This window comes from Lucilia sericata, unplaced genomic scaffold, assembly GCF_015586225.1.
Source record: "Lucilia sericata isolate MDLA Ls3-8-SP2 unplaced genomic scaffold, ASM1558622v1 Contig11156_arrow, whole genome shotgun sequence".
In the NCBI taxonomy this organism is placed as follows: Eukaryota; Metazoa; Arthropoda; class Insecta; order Diptera; family Calliphoridae; genus Lucilia; species Lucilia sericata.
In genome coordinates, this window is record NW_023998410.1 from 10,209 (window position 1) to 25,033 (window position 14,825).

At 36.8% G+C, this 14,825-nt stretch overlaps 1 protein-coding gene across 1 annotated transcript; it reads right to left on the minus strand.

The window, feature by feature from the left end:
* Positions 1–3,526: 3,526 nt before the first annotated feature.
* Positions 3,527–4,489, minus strand: LOC119615891. Its single transcript, XM_037971867.1, has one exon. It carries the CDS (start codon positions 4,487–4,489, stop codon positions 3,527–3,529), a length of 963 nt encoding a protein of 320 aa, XP_037827795.1.
* Positions 4,490–14,825: the final 10,336 nt, after the last annotated feature.

A 14,825-nucleotide genomic window follows, 5' to 3' on the forward strand; every position in this document is an offset into this window, starting at 1 on the left:
TTGGTTTTTGTATTGTTCGCATATAATTGCGACATCAATTTTTTGTTCGCAGATGATCTGTGATAGGAGATCCTGGGCTGCGGCACAGTGGTTTATATTGAGTTGGATAAAGTTCATTTGTTTCCGTTACTCAAGGCCTTCTGGAAAATGGGGCATCTATAGCTTCCTGCTACGTGTTTAAGGTCCTTTACTCCGTTGGATTTGCATAACATGCAGTTCAGTTCACCTTTACAGTTTTTCGCAATATGTCCATCAAGTCCGCATTTTATACATTTACTGGATCTGTCAATTTCGGCCTTACAAAACTTTGATATATGGCCGAATTCTAGGCAACGGAAGCACTTAGTAAGTGACGAAGTTTCTCGTATGCGACATATAGACCATCCTATTTTTATTTTGCGGAGATCTATCGCTTTTCTTGCTATGGCAGCCGGTAGACTTATCCTGGCAGCTTGAGTGCCTCCATATGTCTTCCACATAGCTTTGACCATGTTTTCGTCTAGATTAGATACCTCTAGTTCCTTGCAAAAGGCATCACATATTTCCTGCTTTGTGGTTACATCGTCCAAGTCCTTGCAAATTAATGTTATTTCTTCTTTTCGAGTACTGACTTCGGCTTCTCCTTTCAGTGAGTTTTGTATTTTCTCGCTGAATTGATCACCATTAGTTTTGCTCGCACTTTTCAGTTCCAGAAGAAGGTCCCCTTTTTGGGTCCTACGGACTTTGCTTACATCTTCTCCTAGCGCCTTCAATTCTGGATCGGTTCTAATCTTCTTTAATATATCAGCAAATGTTGCTTTACCCTTAGAAGATATTATAATTTTATCTGGCTTTGGCTTTCGGAACTTCCTCTTCTTCCTGTTCTGTTTAGTAATCCAGGCGTTTTCCGGAATTATTTGGTTTGTTTCCGGTTTTGGGGATTCTTTCTTTTCTTCTGTATCTGCCTTCGCAGGAGTTGTTTTCTTCGTTTCTGTTACATCTGGCATCGCAAAGCTTTCGATTTTTTGCGAGGTATGTTTCACCCTTTTTGGGGTTGGCATCTTCACTGCTGCATCACCTTTGTCAGTTTTTCTTTTTGGCTCCTTCTTACCTGGCCATATTTTTGGAGATGTTTGTGTTGCCTGTTCATCATATCCACGGGTGATTACTGGATTTCCTTGCTCAATTAGATTTCGCGTTTTGTTATACGCTGCTTTTATTGCAGTCACCTGCTCCTTGATAGGATTGTGGACGTTGTTTCGGCCTTTTACATAGTCCATTAGGTCGACTATTATGATACCGAGTTCCACAAAGGCGCCATATTTCTGGTCAGGGATTTTTCTCAAAGGAGTAACATCTTTCGTGCTCTGCTCGTTTCCACAGTTCAGAGAACCAGTATTTTTTTTGGCTGAGCGTCTCTGGGGGGGATTATTACCCATATTAGTACTTGTAGCATTATCTGCTACCCCAGCCAAGCTCGAAACCGGAGTAGCATTGCAGTCATGGGATAACGACGACGGGTAGCCTGCTTGCGCACTACACTCAGCCGCCAGTACTGGGGTCTTTACTCCCTGCACCGTAACGTTGTTAATTTTCTGGGACTTTTCCATATTTTGTTTTGATTTCCGGGATCCTACCCTTAGCGTTTTTCACCTAACCGCCAGGAGTTTTTGTTACAGCCGCCCTATACCTGGGAACAGACAGTATGTATGTATGTATGTATGTATGTATGTATGTATGTATGTATGTATGTATGTATGTATGTATGTATGTATGTATGTATGTATGTATGTATGTATGTATGTATGTATGTATGTATGTATGTATGTATGTATGTATGTATGTATGTATGTATGTATGTATGTATGTATGTATGTATGTATGTATGTATGTATGTATGTATGTATGTATGTATGTATGTATGTATGTATGTATGTATGTATGTATGTATGTATGTATGTATGTATGTATGTATGTATGTATGTGTTGACGGGGGAGTGGTGAAGAAATTTAACAAAGATTAGAAATAAAAAATGCGGGGGTTAATCAGAGTAATATGTACTTTTGGTTTATTTTATGCGGGATACCAACCTTTACATTTGCTTTCACTTTTCGTACTAACTCTAATTTTCATTATTCTCTTACTCTATAGCACATAAATAAAAGGGTTATAATAACGAGTAACGAGAGAACTTCTTGTCTTAGGGTACATTGCGTAATATTTGCATAAATGCACTTCTGATTAAAACAATTAAATTCATAATTACTTTAGAACTAAACATTCCGGCCCCCTTGCTACAGTGTAACTGAAGGAAAGCCGCGAATTTTCTCTTAGATATGTAGATAATATTGTACGTAAAAAATCATTTTAATTTCAATAAATTCCAATGTAAGATATATGTACGTATACGATAAAATACAAAACATATTTTGATATTATGTATGTAGGATAAAGAAAAGAAATATTTAAAACAATTCTAATTCCAAATATAATTAACAATTCTTTTTAAATATAAAATTGATTTAAGCAATATTAAAAATTCAAGAGATTTTAACAATTTCACTTGTTAATAGATTTTAACAGTTTTTAATTATAATAACTTTTTCAAAATTCAAATATCCAAACAGAATTCAACTGAACAGAATATTATACTTTATAGGTATTATGTATGGGTAATATATATAGCAATAAAAACAATTAAACCCCGAATTTGCCAATGATTACCCAACCTAGCATCGTGTCTTGTGCCATGGGAGAACCGACAGATTCAGGTTGTAAGCTGGACTTGATGACGCGCGGATATATGTCAGCTCCAAGAATTACATTAATATCGTCGTTTTTATAAAGGCTGGGATCTGCGAGACGAAGGTTTGTATAAAGAGAAGCAACTCTTTCGTCTATTTTCTCTGTTGGCTGTTTGCGGGGGAGTTTTTTGTCAATCTTTGCTGTCACGGTCAATATCGTACTCTCAGAAAATCGAGGTCGAAGCTTTACTGTAGTCCAGAGATCGGATCCGATTTTTTCCACTCGAAGTTTGTAGCGATCTATTAGGAACTCTGCGACAGAACTTACTTCAGCACATGGGTTAAGTAGGCCTCTCACGTTTCCCCATTCTTCTCCTAACTGAAGTTTTACCACAACCGTAGGCAACAACGTGACAGTCCTCAAACTTGAGCACGTCTGTCCAACAGGAGCTGACTGGTTTTGCCGTAAACGCTCGTGGCGATGTAATAGGGTGTGATGCCTACTACCACACTGTCGGCAGCGATCTGTGTTACGGCAGCGGTTGACTAGATGAGAGTGTGCCAGACAGTTTTCGCAATATCGGTATCGTTTGACTACTTTCTCTTTCTCTGCAACATTCATCCTCTTAAATTTTAGACACTTTCGGAGCGGGTGATTTTTGTGACAGATACGGCAATCAAAGTGTTTATTACGACGGAGATTAGGTTGACGGTTGTTACAACCTCTTTCTTCTAAGGGAGAAAGACTTCTACGCTGTGGAAGGGGCATTGGTGTTGCTGTAAATAGATAGAAAAAACAATATTAGAGCTGTTCAGGGTTGGGCAGTAATACGAGCTTCACGATTGGCCTGGTTACTATGCCATTGGCAGTTCGTATGTCGGCGACTCTGACTCTTTGATCTTTACCGCGAACTACGTTTTCGACACGGCCAAGGCGCCACTGGTTAGGGGGTAAATTTTCTTGTCTTATAATGACTAGATCGCCGATAGCGTAATCACGCTGAGGAAACTTCCATTTGAAGCGTTTGTGGAGTTCTTTTAGATACTCCTCTTTCCATCTCTGGGCAAAGTGGTGGTGCAAAATCTTCAATTTTTGCCAGCGATTCACATAGCTTAGTGAATGATCAGACAAGTCTGGTTCTGGGGGTGATAAAAGTGCATTTCCAATTAAGAAATGTCCAGGGGTCAGTGCGCACAAGTCATCTGGATTATCGCTTAGAGGGCTGAGCGGTCTCGAATTGAGACAGGCTTCAATGCGGGCTAGCATAGTGGAGAATTCTTCGTACGTAAAACTCTGACTATGAGAGATTCGTTTGAGATGCAGTTTAAAACTCTTTACCCCTGCTTCCCAAAGACCGCCCATGTGCGCCGCTCCTAGAGGGATAAAGTGCCAGTCTAAAAGAACAAAGCTATTTTGATCAAGTAATTTTCGACGCAAAAGCGAGAGGAATTGCGATTTTTCCGAGTCTAAGATATTGGAAGCGCCGACAAAAGCTGTGCCATTATCCGAGTACATAGCATTTGGAGAACCACGACGGGAGAAGAAGCGAGCAAACGCTGCTAAGAAAGCCTGAGTTGAAATTTCACTTGTACCCTCGAGGTGGATAGCTTTAGTAGCGAAACAGACAAAAACTAACACGTAACCCTTAGTAACTTTACATCCACGACCTGCATACGTTTTGATGTCGAAAGGACCAGCGAAATCGACACCAGTATTGGTGAATGGACGGGAGAGTGTGGTCCTTTCGGGGGGTAAGGCCGCCATTATTTGTTGGCTTTTCTGTCGTTTTTGAATAACGCATGGTCGACATTGGGAGAGTGTAAAAATTTGTATTAAATAAAAATACAAATTTTACTGTCGAATGTTTAGAGACCGCGAGTGGTTGTAAGGCACTCGTCCGATTCTCGATGAACACTAAATTTATTTATAAAACTAAAAACTTAATAACTAAGAACAAAAATCTTAAAACTAACCTAGAATACATATTTTAAACACATGTGCGAGAAATAAGGGTTGTTTTACACATGTGTAAACCCAACGCACATGCGTATGTCTTATCATAACAAACTCATTATTTATATACATATGTATGATAAGAACGTCAGTGTGAACTGATAAGGGTTTCTTATATATTTTACCCAACGCACACTTCATACATTCTTAAACTAAAATTTAAACTAAATACTTAGGAATGAGGAAAATACAAACATCATTAATGCAGATGTTGGTATTTTTGTTTGTGCGTTTTTATTGCAAACATATTTTCCTAATACGAGTCAACTAATCGAATAGATATTATGACTTAACCTGCGCATAAAAATAAGCATTTAAATCATGTTCAAATACATATGTTTGAACATTCTGCCAGGGGAAATATTAATATATGTATAATTATTTTTTCTAAATATGTATATCTTAATTTATGAATACTTATGTATAATAAACCGGAACAGAATCATTGGCATGGCTTCCTCTTCCTATATTTGTAGCAGTAGTAGCCAGGAACCCACGACCATAATTTAGCCCTCTTCTCCTGGCTCGGTTTATCTAAGTCCATATTTGCTCCAGAATGATGTATTGGAGTTGCGTCTTTTCCTTTAGCATCAAGGAACCCATCTATATCCAATATTATTTCATCATCTTCAACATCAGATTCTACATCATCATTATTAAAAGATTTTACTTGTTTATTGGTTCCATCATCAAGTTCAACTTCATTTGTAATTTCTTCATCAGCATTATTAGCACCTTCAGCGGTATATTCATCTTCAGTGGCATATTTATTGAGTTGTTTCTTGAAATTACCTTTTTCATCAACAATAGCATCATGATAAGTGCTCGAGAAATCAAAATCATATTCATCTTCTTCACTTTCCACAATAACACTAATAACTTCCTTAACTTCATTTTTAGCAATCAATTTGCTTTTGATGCGCTTAGCAGGGACAGGATCTGAAGAATCATATTTGTCTTCAATTACTTGTAGATCAATATATTCTTTAGTAATGATTAGAGCATGTTCTTTCGAAGCATCCCTTACAACAGGAGTTTCCAAAACAGCACCAGTAGCTTCACTTTCATTGTCATTTCCATTGTTGGCATTAATACACACTTTTGCACAGGCTTTATAGAAGACACACTGTCTATGTTGGCTTCAGTTGTGGTATCATTAGCATTGGTTTCATCAGCGATAGCTCCTCTTTCATTTTTAAACTCTTCATCAGCATTATTATTAGCATCTTCGGCTGCATATTTATCTTCAGTGATGATATTATTGAGTTGTTTCTTGGAAGCACCTTTTTTACCAACAATAGCATTAATAGCACCAGAAACTCCTTTATTATCGGCTTCTTTTTCTGGAACTGCAATATATTGCCTTTCTTCGGTTGAGTAGTCTTTGTTGTCAATTACTTCTTTATCTTCCGATACTTTTAGATCACCATCATAAAATCCTCCATAGTGAGGACTTTCCAGGGAAATTTGAGCAGCAACATCCGCTGTTTCTTTAGAGTGTTGAATTGTATTGATTGTCTCATATATTTGCTCGACAGATTTTTCAAACTTTAATTTGGTTCTGTGGAACTCAAGTGTAATGTTAATCTCAAACATTGCACATAGAGAATAACAATACTTTAATTTCTCGAAAAAATTAGTACAACGTACCAATTTTCTTTCCAGTAATATTACTGAATCGCAGTAGTTTATCCCTTTCATATCTATTTGTAACCTTTTGTTAAGGTGTACAAATTTCTCCTCATATGAAAGAGATGCATATTTTTTGCATTTTTCTAGCTCATGTCCATTTTTATAACAACATAGACATATAAGAAAATTTATTTTCTTTACATCTAGTTGCTCTATGGGAGCAGTTTTTAACTCTGGTAGAGTTTTTTCTAGCTCTCTTGGAGCTCTTTGCTCTTTTTGAGCATTTTCAGGCTCTCTTGGAGCTCTTTTTAACTCACGTGGAGTTTCTTCTAGCTCTCTTGGAGCTCTTTTTAACTCTCGTGGAGTTTCTTCTAGCTCTCTTGGAGCTCGTCGCTCTTCCTTCAGAGATTTGTACAGATGTTGCCTTTGAGCCATCTTTTTTTATTTTATTTATTTTTTAATATACTTTTTATATGTATATAAGATTTATAATTAGCTATTGCTAATTCAATCTCTGTCGAAGCCGAGATTGACGCTTTTTTTTACGAACAGTGAACTTGATCACGGCACTGATCGGGTTCGAAGGACCAAATGTAAAAAATTTGTATTAAATAAAAATACAAAATTTACTGTCGAATGTTTAGAGACCGCGAGTGGTTGTAAGGCACTCGTCCGATTCTCGTTGAACACTAAATTTATTTATAAAACTAAAAACTTAATAACTAAGAACAAAAATCTTAAAACTAACCTAGAATACATGTTTTAAACACATGTGCGAAAAATAAGGGTTGTTTTACACATGTGTAAACCCAACGCACATGCGTATGTCTTATCATAACAAACTCATTATTTATATACATATGTATGATAAGAACGTCAGTGTGAACTGATAAGGGTTTCTTATATATTTTACCCAACGCACACTTCATACATTCTTAAACTAAAATTTAAACTAAATACTTAGGAATGAGGAAAATACAAACATCATTAATGCAGATGTTGGTATTTTTGTTTGTGCGTTTTTATTGCAAACATATTTTCCTAATACGAGTCAACTAATCGAATAGATATTATGACTTAACCTGCGCATAAAAATAAGCATTTAAATCATGTTCAAATACATATGTTTGAACAGAGAGGATAGTCTTAATCAGAACTTTAAGTTTGGGAACATAATAGTAGAGTCGCATTAATCGGTACATGAGAGCATTCTGACCATGGAGTGAATATTTATGTAGGTATGTTAAGAAAAGCCGAGTATAAGATGCATGATAGGGGAGTAAAACCGGTAATCTTTCATCGTAAGTTAGCGATGGAGAGTTTGATAAGCGACCGTTTAGTCTCATAACACCTGCAGAATCTAGAAAGGGACTTAGAGTTAAGATATGACTTTTCTTTGGAATGTCTAGACCTTGAGATAGGAGATCGTATTCTTTCTTAAAATATAACTTCTGGGAGGCAATTACTAATCGAGTTTTTGCGTGATCCAACTCCGCTCGGGTTAGCTCGTCAGTTGTTACGAGTTGATGATGCAATCTTCTGCAGCAACGATAATAAAAACGGAACACTTGGCAGATAATGCGCAAAGCTCTGGGAAAATTTGAGAAATCTTTCAAGATATCAGTATTGGTTATATGCGACAGGTGAACATGAATAGTTTTCACCTCTTCGTCTGTCGAGTAATTTGCCGAATTTCTAGGCCAGTGATCCGGAGATAGTCTAAGCCATGACGGACCATGCCACCATAAGTTATTCGAAATAAGCTGTGCGACAGTGAGTCCACGAGATGCCAAATCAGCGGGATTACTTTTGGAGTCAACATGAAACCAAGATTGACTTCCAACTTTTTCAATAATGGACGAAACTCTATTTTCAACGAATGTTTTCCAACGATTAGGAGGTTTCTGTAACCATGCCAAGACAATGGTTGAATCGGTCCATAGAAAGACTTTGCAGTTCCGAAGATTCATTTGAGATTGGACATTTTCAATCATGGTGGCCATAAGTTCGGCTCCACATAGCTCTTTTCGGGGTAGGGAGACAAATTTAACGGGAGCAACTTTCGTTTTAGCGACTAAGAGGTGTGACGAAACACAGCCTAAATTTTCGGCGCGTATATACAATGTGGCAGCATATGCTTTTTCCGAAGCGTCACAAAAGCCATGTAACTCGATGGAAAATGATGGATCGAAATCGACATAACGTGGAATCTTGACGCGTTCTATTTCGGAATAATCATCTAAGAAAGCATGCCACTGGAGAAGTGTGGATGGCTTAAGATCTTCATCCCAGTTTGTCTCGTCTTTCCAAATTTGCTGCATAATCATTTTGGCTACGATTATTTTAGGGGCTAGCCAGCCGGCGGGGTCAAATAGTTTGGCGATTTCAGATAAGACAGATCTTTTCCTAGCAGAGCTTCTATCGGGAGATTTTTTAAGTTGGAAGTAGAAATGGTCACAACCGGCATTCCACCGTAAGCCTAAAGTTTTAGTGGTGCAAGAGTCTGATAGTTTCAGGAACTCTGCGCCTAGAAGATGGCTTGGGGACAGACCTTGGAGCAAAAAATCGTTGTTTGAAGTCCATTTTCGGAGAGAGAAACCAGCTGAAGTGAGGACATCGATGAGTTCGTCCCTGACCTTAAGAGCAGAAGACAATGTGTGAGCTCCGCCGAGGACATCATCGACGTACATGTAATTCCGAAGAATATCAGAAACTGAGGGATTAGATTGTTCGCTGATGTTAGCTAATTCAAGTAATGTGCGTATCGCTAGATATGGTGCGCAGTTTACACCAAAAGTAACCGTATTGAGTTCAAAATCTTGAGGCTCATGTTGAGGAGTGCTACGGAATATGATACGCTGAAAGGAGGTCTGAGAGGGGTTTACAAGAATCTGGCGATACATTTTCTCTATATCTGCATTGAAAATGTATCTGAAAAGTCTCCACCGTAAAATGAGTATGGTCAAATCAGCCTGTAGTATGGGACCGGGATAGAGAAGATCATTCAAACTGTTTCCATTTGCTGACGGATTCGAGGCATTGAATACAACACGTAACTTAGTAGTAGTGCTGTCAGGCTTGAGGACCGCATGGTGGGGCAGATAATAGGTGCGATTGGTACTAGACGGGGTGACAGGAGCCATATGTTTCAGGGATAAGTATTCGGTGATAACTCTATCGTATTCGGATTTTATCTGAGGGATTTTCATTAGTCTTGCTTCGTTTCGAACGAATTGATTTAGGGCAATATGACGGGAAGATCCAATGTTTAGATCATCTGGGTATTCACGTCGGAAAGGTAGTGAAACGACAAAACGTCCGTTTTCACTGCGATAAGTCGTAGATTGAAAAAGATTCTCGCAGTAGAGATCTTCGTCACTAACTCGAGGCTTTTTTGGGACTTCTTCAAGTTCCCAAAACCTTTGAAGCTGTTTAGTTAATGCAACCTCATTGTAAATGGATAAGACTGAAGGGCTGTAAGCTTTAGACGCTATTCGTCCTGTTACAATCCATCCGAATACCGTTTGTTGTGCTACTAGAGATTTGTTGTTGTCCCATCGTAATCCATTTCGTAAAATCTTTGGATACACATCACCACCAATCAGTAACTCAATTTCGGAGTTCTTATGAAGATAGGTATCGGCCATATGTAAGTCTGCGAAATCACTATCCTTAAATGAAGACAAGGGGTAATAGGGGAGTTGGCCAGTTAATTTCTTAACAACAAATGCATCGGCAAAAGTTTCGAACGAACTGTCAATAGGTGAACCTATACGAATGAAACAGGACTGTGTCGAAGTAGCAGTCAAAGCATCGTTTAAACCATGAATTTCAGCTTTGGACGAGCGAGTCTTTAGAGAAAGTTTACTTTGAAGCCGTTTTGAAACAAAAGTAGCTTCAGACGCAGAATCGATTAGGGCTCGGACCGTACACTTTAGGCCGTTTGCGTGAATATCAACGAGTGCAGTACCAAGTAAAACTGTAGAATGAGTAGTGGACTGTATTTGAGTCGAATACGATTGTCGCGTTTGGTTTGCAGCCTCGGCAGAAGTAGTGGGGTTATTACTGGATTGTGCGGGGTTTGGAACAATAGATATGTTCGATTCGGGGGCTAGAGGTGAAGCTACAGTCAGAGGATTCGATTGAGGTTGAATAGTTTGAACTACATTCGGGGGGGGTTTCCGTTTGATGGAGTAAAGAGTGGTGTCTCTGTTTGCACAGGTGACAAACGTATTGGCTTCGGCAACTCTTGGACTCGTGTGAAGTTCCCAGACAGTTCGTGCAACGTTTTTGGTTTTGTATTACCGAGAAACGTTCTTCTATAGACATTCTAAGGAACGAAGGACAAAGTCTAATAGGATGGTTATCGGAACAAAGTGAGCATTTAACGATTTTATTATTTGCGATACCAGTACGATATGCATTTACTTTCTTTTGATCTGAGTGGTTGTGTCGTTTTGGTTGAGAAGGTTTCACGTTATTAGAAGTGTTAGGGTTGGAAAATGTGGTTCTAATGTCGGCGACGGACTCTAAGGTTTGGAATCTGGAGGTCAAAAACGTATCCATTTGCGTCCATGTGGGCAAATCGGTACTAGACGGCATGGACTGTTCCCATAGGGTATGTGTGATATCGGGAAGACACGTCGAACAAATATACACGAAAATTACATCCCAATTACCGGTATCCACTTGAAGAAGTCTTAAATTGGTGACACAGTCGTTAATGGTGCGTTGGATAGATCTAATACTACTACCAGTTTCCTTTTGAATAGGGGCTAAGTTAAAAAGGGTTTTCAATTGGGCGTTTATGAGGATTCTTTTGTTTTCGTAACGGTTTACTAGGTTCTGCCAAGCCATTGCAAATCCATCGTTAGTAATCCGCCTCTCCTTGTGTCTTCTTTAAGAGATGACACATCTTCTCCACCGGAGATAGTCTCTGATTGTGGCGGTATAATGCCGTGAACATGTCACGGAAGGTGGGCCAAGACTTGTAGTCCCCATGAAAGACTTCCGTGTCGCAGGGTGGCAGTGAAATGCTAGGTATAGGGTTCGTCTGTGAAGTGGGAACAGGTTCTGGACTGGCCTGCTGATTAAGCCGATCTAGAATTTCATTGGATTTTGCGAGAACCTTCACATGCGCTTCAAAAGTGGAGAAAAATCTACTTTTTAAAGTTTCGACTTGAATGTCTTCCTCCAACTCATTGAATTTATTAAGTATGTCATCGTAGCACAACCTGAAATCCGACCAAAGGCGAACAACCTCATCTTTATGTACCTCTAGTGTATGTATCGAATGGGTGTCTTGAGAAACACTATCGAAGTAGGCTTGGAATTCGACGACCCTGTCCGAAGCGCGAATAAAAGCATCTAAGACTGACATAATGAAACTCAAAACCGTGTATAACGACTAAAATAATATAAGAAAGCGTTTTTCCGTGGTAAAACTTCTACGCTAGATGATAATTTAGCCAAGATGAGCGAGAATTTTCCTAAATCTTATTTCCTCTCAAGAAATAACCAACCGATAGTAAAAATAATAGTAAAGTACTCGAAAAATGCAGATGGATAAATGAAAATAGTTTATTTGCGTTTTTTTTTTTTTTTTTTTTTTTGATCAGAAACAGTTTATCAATTGGCAGAGGTTTTTGTTTTTAATATACAGCCATAGTCGTATCTATTTACACACACTGAAAATTTAAGTATTCTTCGAAATAAAACAACATTTTGGTACTTTAAAGATACATTTGAAGAAAAAAATGTTCATTACTACAATCCTTAAAGGGTGTAGATCACGTTCGTTAAAAAATATTACGAAGAAAGGTCCTAGTTATTGCTTAAATTCGCAAAAGTAGACCTAACCTTCAGTTTTCAAAAATATTTACACAAATTTATTCTTTTTCAAAAGTATTTACACATTCCTTAAAAGCGACTAAAACCTCTATAGTCTTGGAAAAAACGTCATGGTTTTTGCTAGTCAGTTTTTGTTATTAGTTAAATTCAAATGTTCTTAAAAAAAGTCTATAAAAAGCATTTAAAATGGTGAAAATAAGGGAAATTCCCCTCGAGATGCGAACTGAAATTGTAACCAAATTTAGAATGGGTGTATCGGCGTTGGAATTAGAAAAAGAGTATGGAATATGTCGGAAAACAGTATATAATTTAGTAAAAAAGAAAAATACATACGGAAGTCTTCAAAATAGAAGTAGAAGTGGTCGAAAAATGAGAACAAACAAAGAGGAAGATTGTTCAATTGTGAAAGTATTCGCTGAAAATCCAGATGCAAGTCCAATTAAAGTGGCTGAGGAGTCAGAAAACATTATTGGAAAACATATAAGTGACAGTACAATACGAAGAAGATTAAAGAATTATGATATAAGGACTTATGTTGTCCGAAAAATAATAGATATATCTCCCAAAAACAAAATAAAACGTCTAGAGTTTGCTAAGGAGTATATCCATAAGCCAAAGGAGTTTTGGCAAAATGTATTATGGACAGACGAATCTTCTTTCCAATTTGAAGGTTCATTTGGAAGAACATATATGCATCTTTCAAGGGGATCAAGGCAAAAAGCATTGCAACCTTTTAATAGATTTGGTGGTGGCTCGGTAATGTTTTGGGGATGTGTCTCTTATAATGGATATGGGGATCTAATACCAATTAAAGAGACACTAAACCAATCGGGATACCTGGATATATTAAATGACCATGTGTTTCCATCCGCACGAAGACTGTTTGCTAGTGAAAATTGGATTCTTCAGCATGATAATGCTCCATGCCACAAAGCATGGTTGCCAACTACCTTTTTAAATAGGGTTGGACAAGATGTTCTTCCGTGGCCACCACAGAGTCCTGACCTAAATATAATTGAGAATGTCTGGGCAGCCATAAAAAGGAGGAGAACATTGAAAAATGGCCGTAAACGAGAGGAAACAATTGAAGAAGTGAAATGTATATGGAATAGCCTGGAAATTGACTTTGTGCGAAAATTAGTTGATTCAATTCCAGATAGACTACAAGCTGTTATAGACGCGGATGGAAATTTATCTGGTTATTAAAAAAAAACGTTACTTTTTTGTTGTTTTATCTTATTTTTAATGATGTGTAAATAATTTTGAAAGGAAATAAATATGAGTAAATAATTTTGAAAACTAATGTTATGAACTTCTTTTTCGATTTGAACCACTAATTGGTAGATTTATTTATAAAATTTCTTAGCTATCATTATCTATAAAGGTATGGATTGTGATAGAAATCTTTTTTTTTCCAATTTTATTTACAAGGCCGCAAAATTTTGATTTTATCCTAGCTTACTTAATTTTTTTAGTGTGTGTAAATATATACGACTATGGCTGTAAATATGTATGTGTAGATTTACAACCAATCGTAAAACAATAATATTGAATGTAGATCACAACAAGCAAAAACTAAAATGTCTATACAGTTATTATATTTGGTTTCGACAAGGAAATCTTCGTGAGAATATTTACACTTTACTCTTTGGACTTATTTTTTTTATTTTATGTACGTAAAAATTATTTGATTTAATTTATCAGGAGATAAAATAAAGTTTGTTACAGGTTGTTATATTTTTTTTCAAACCTATGTGTTTTATCTAAATACTATGAGAAAAAATTCTTTTGGAAACAGTGTAGTCACAACAAACTAAGAAACAAGAATGTTCGCAAATGTAAAGCTTAGGTACATAGTTGAGTATCAGATACAAAACAAAGAAAAAAAATATTTATATGTATAAAAAATGATGAGACAATTTTTATTCCTTTGTTTTGTTTACGTTTTCAAATTCTATTTATTTTATGTATGCTGGAACAAAACTTGATCACTCACTGAGAATGTTTTGGTTGTGTTTACATTTACAGCAGGTTGCCTGTGGTTTGAACGTAGATTAATTTTCTCTTAAATTATTTTGTTGTTCATACGTTGCGAGTGGTTTGAACAGTTTAGTTTTATGTTTATTTATACCATGTAACTTGTGTTTAGTTCGAAGTTCGAACAGATTTTTTTTGGAGACATTCGATTACAGAGATTCTCTCAGATTAATTTAAGTGTGTTCTATGGCTTTGAGTTACATACATTACACAGTTTGCAGACTGGTATTAACACGATTTTAGAATTGACACTTTTAATAACAGATTGTTATTTTCTTACAACAAAATTTATTTAGTGTGGAATTTGTTTTAAATTATCGGGGATATTTTTTTTTTTTATTCACACAGAATATGATAACTGTATAGTTTTAAGATTTTGTTTTTGCACTTATTTTTTTTTGCTTGTTGTTGCTTTCTTTGAATTTTTTTTTTCAAATATGTAGATTTAATGTGTGAAAATGTATGGACAACTTACTTTATTTATAGAAAAAAGCAAATCACTGGAAAAGTTGATGAAATGTTTTTGATCAGCTTTTGATAAAAACCCCTCCTGCTTTTAGTTTAAAAG

Coding starts and splice junctions, on each gene's coding strand:
- LOC119615891 (XM_037971867.1), bottom strand. CDS start 4,489: ATGGCGGCCTTACCCCCCGAAAGGACCACACTCTCCCGTCCATTCACC.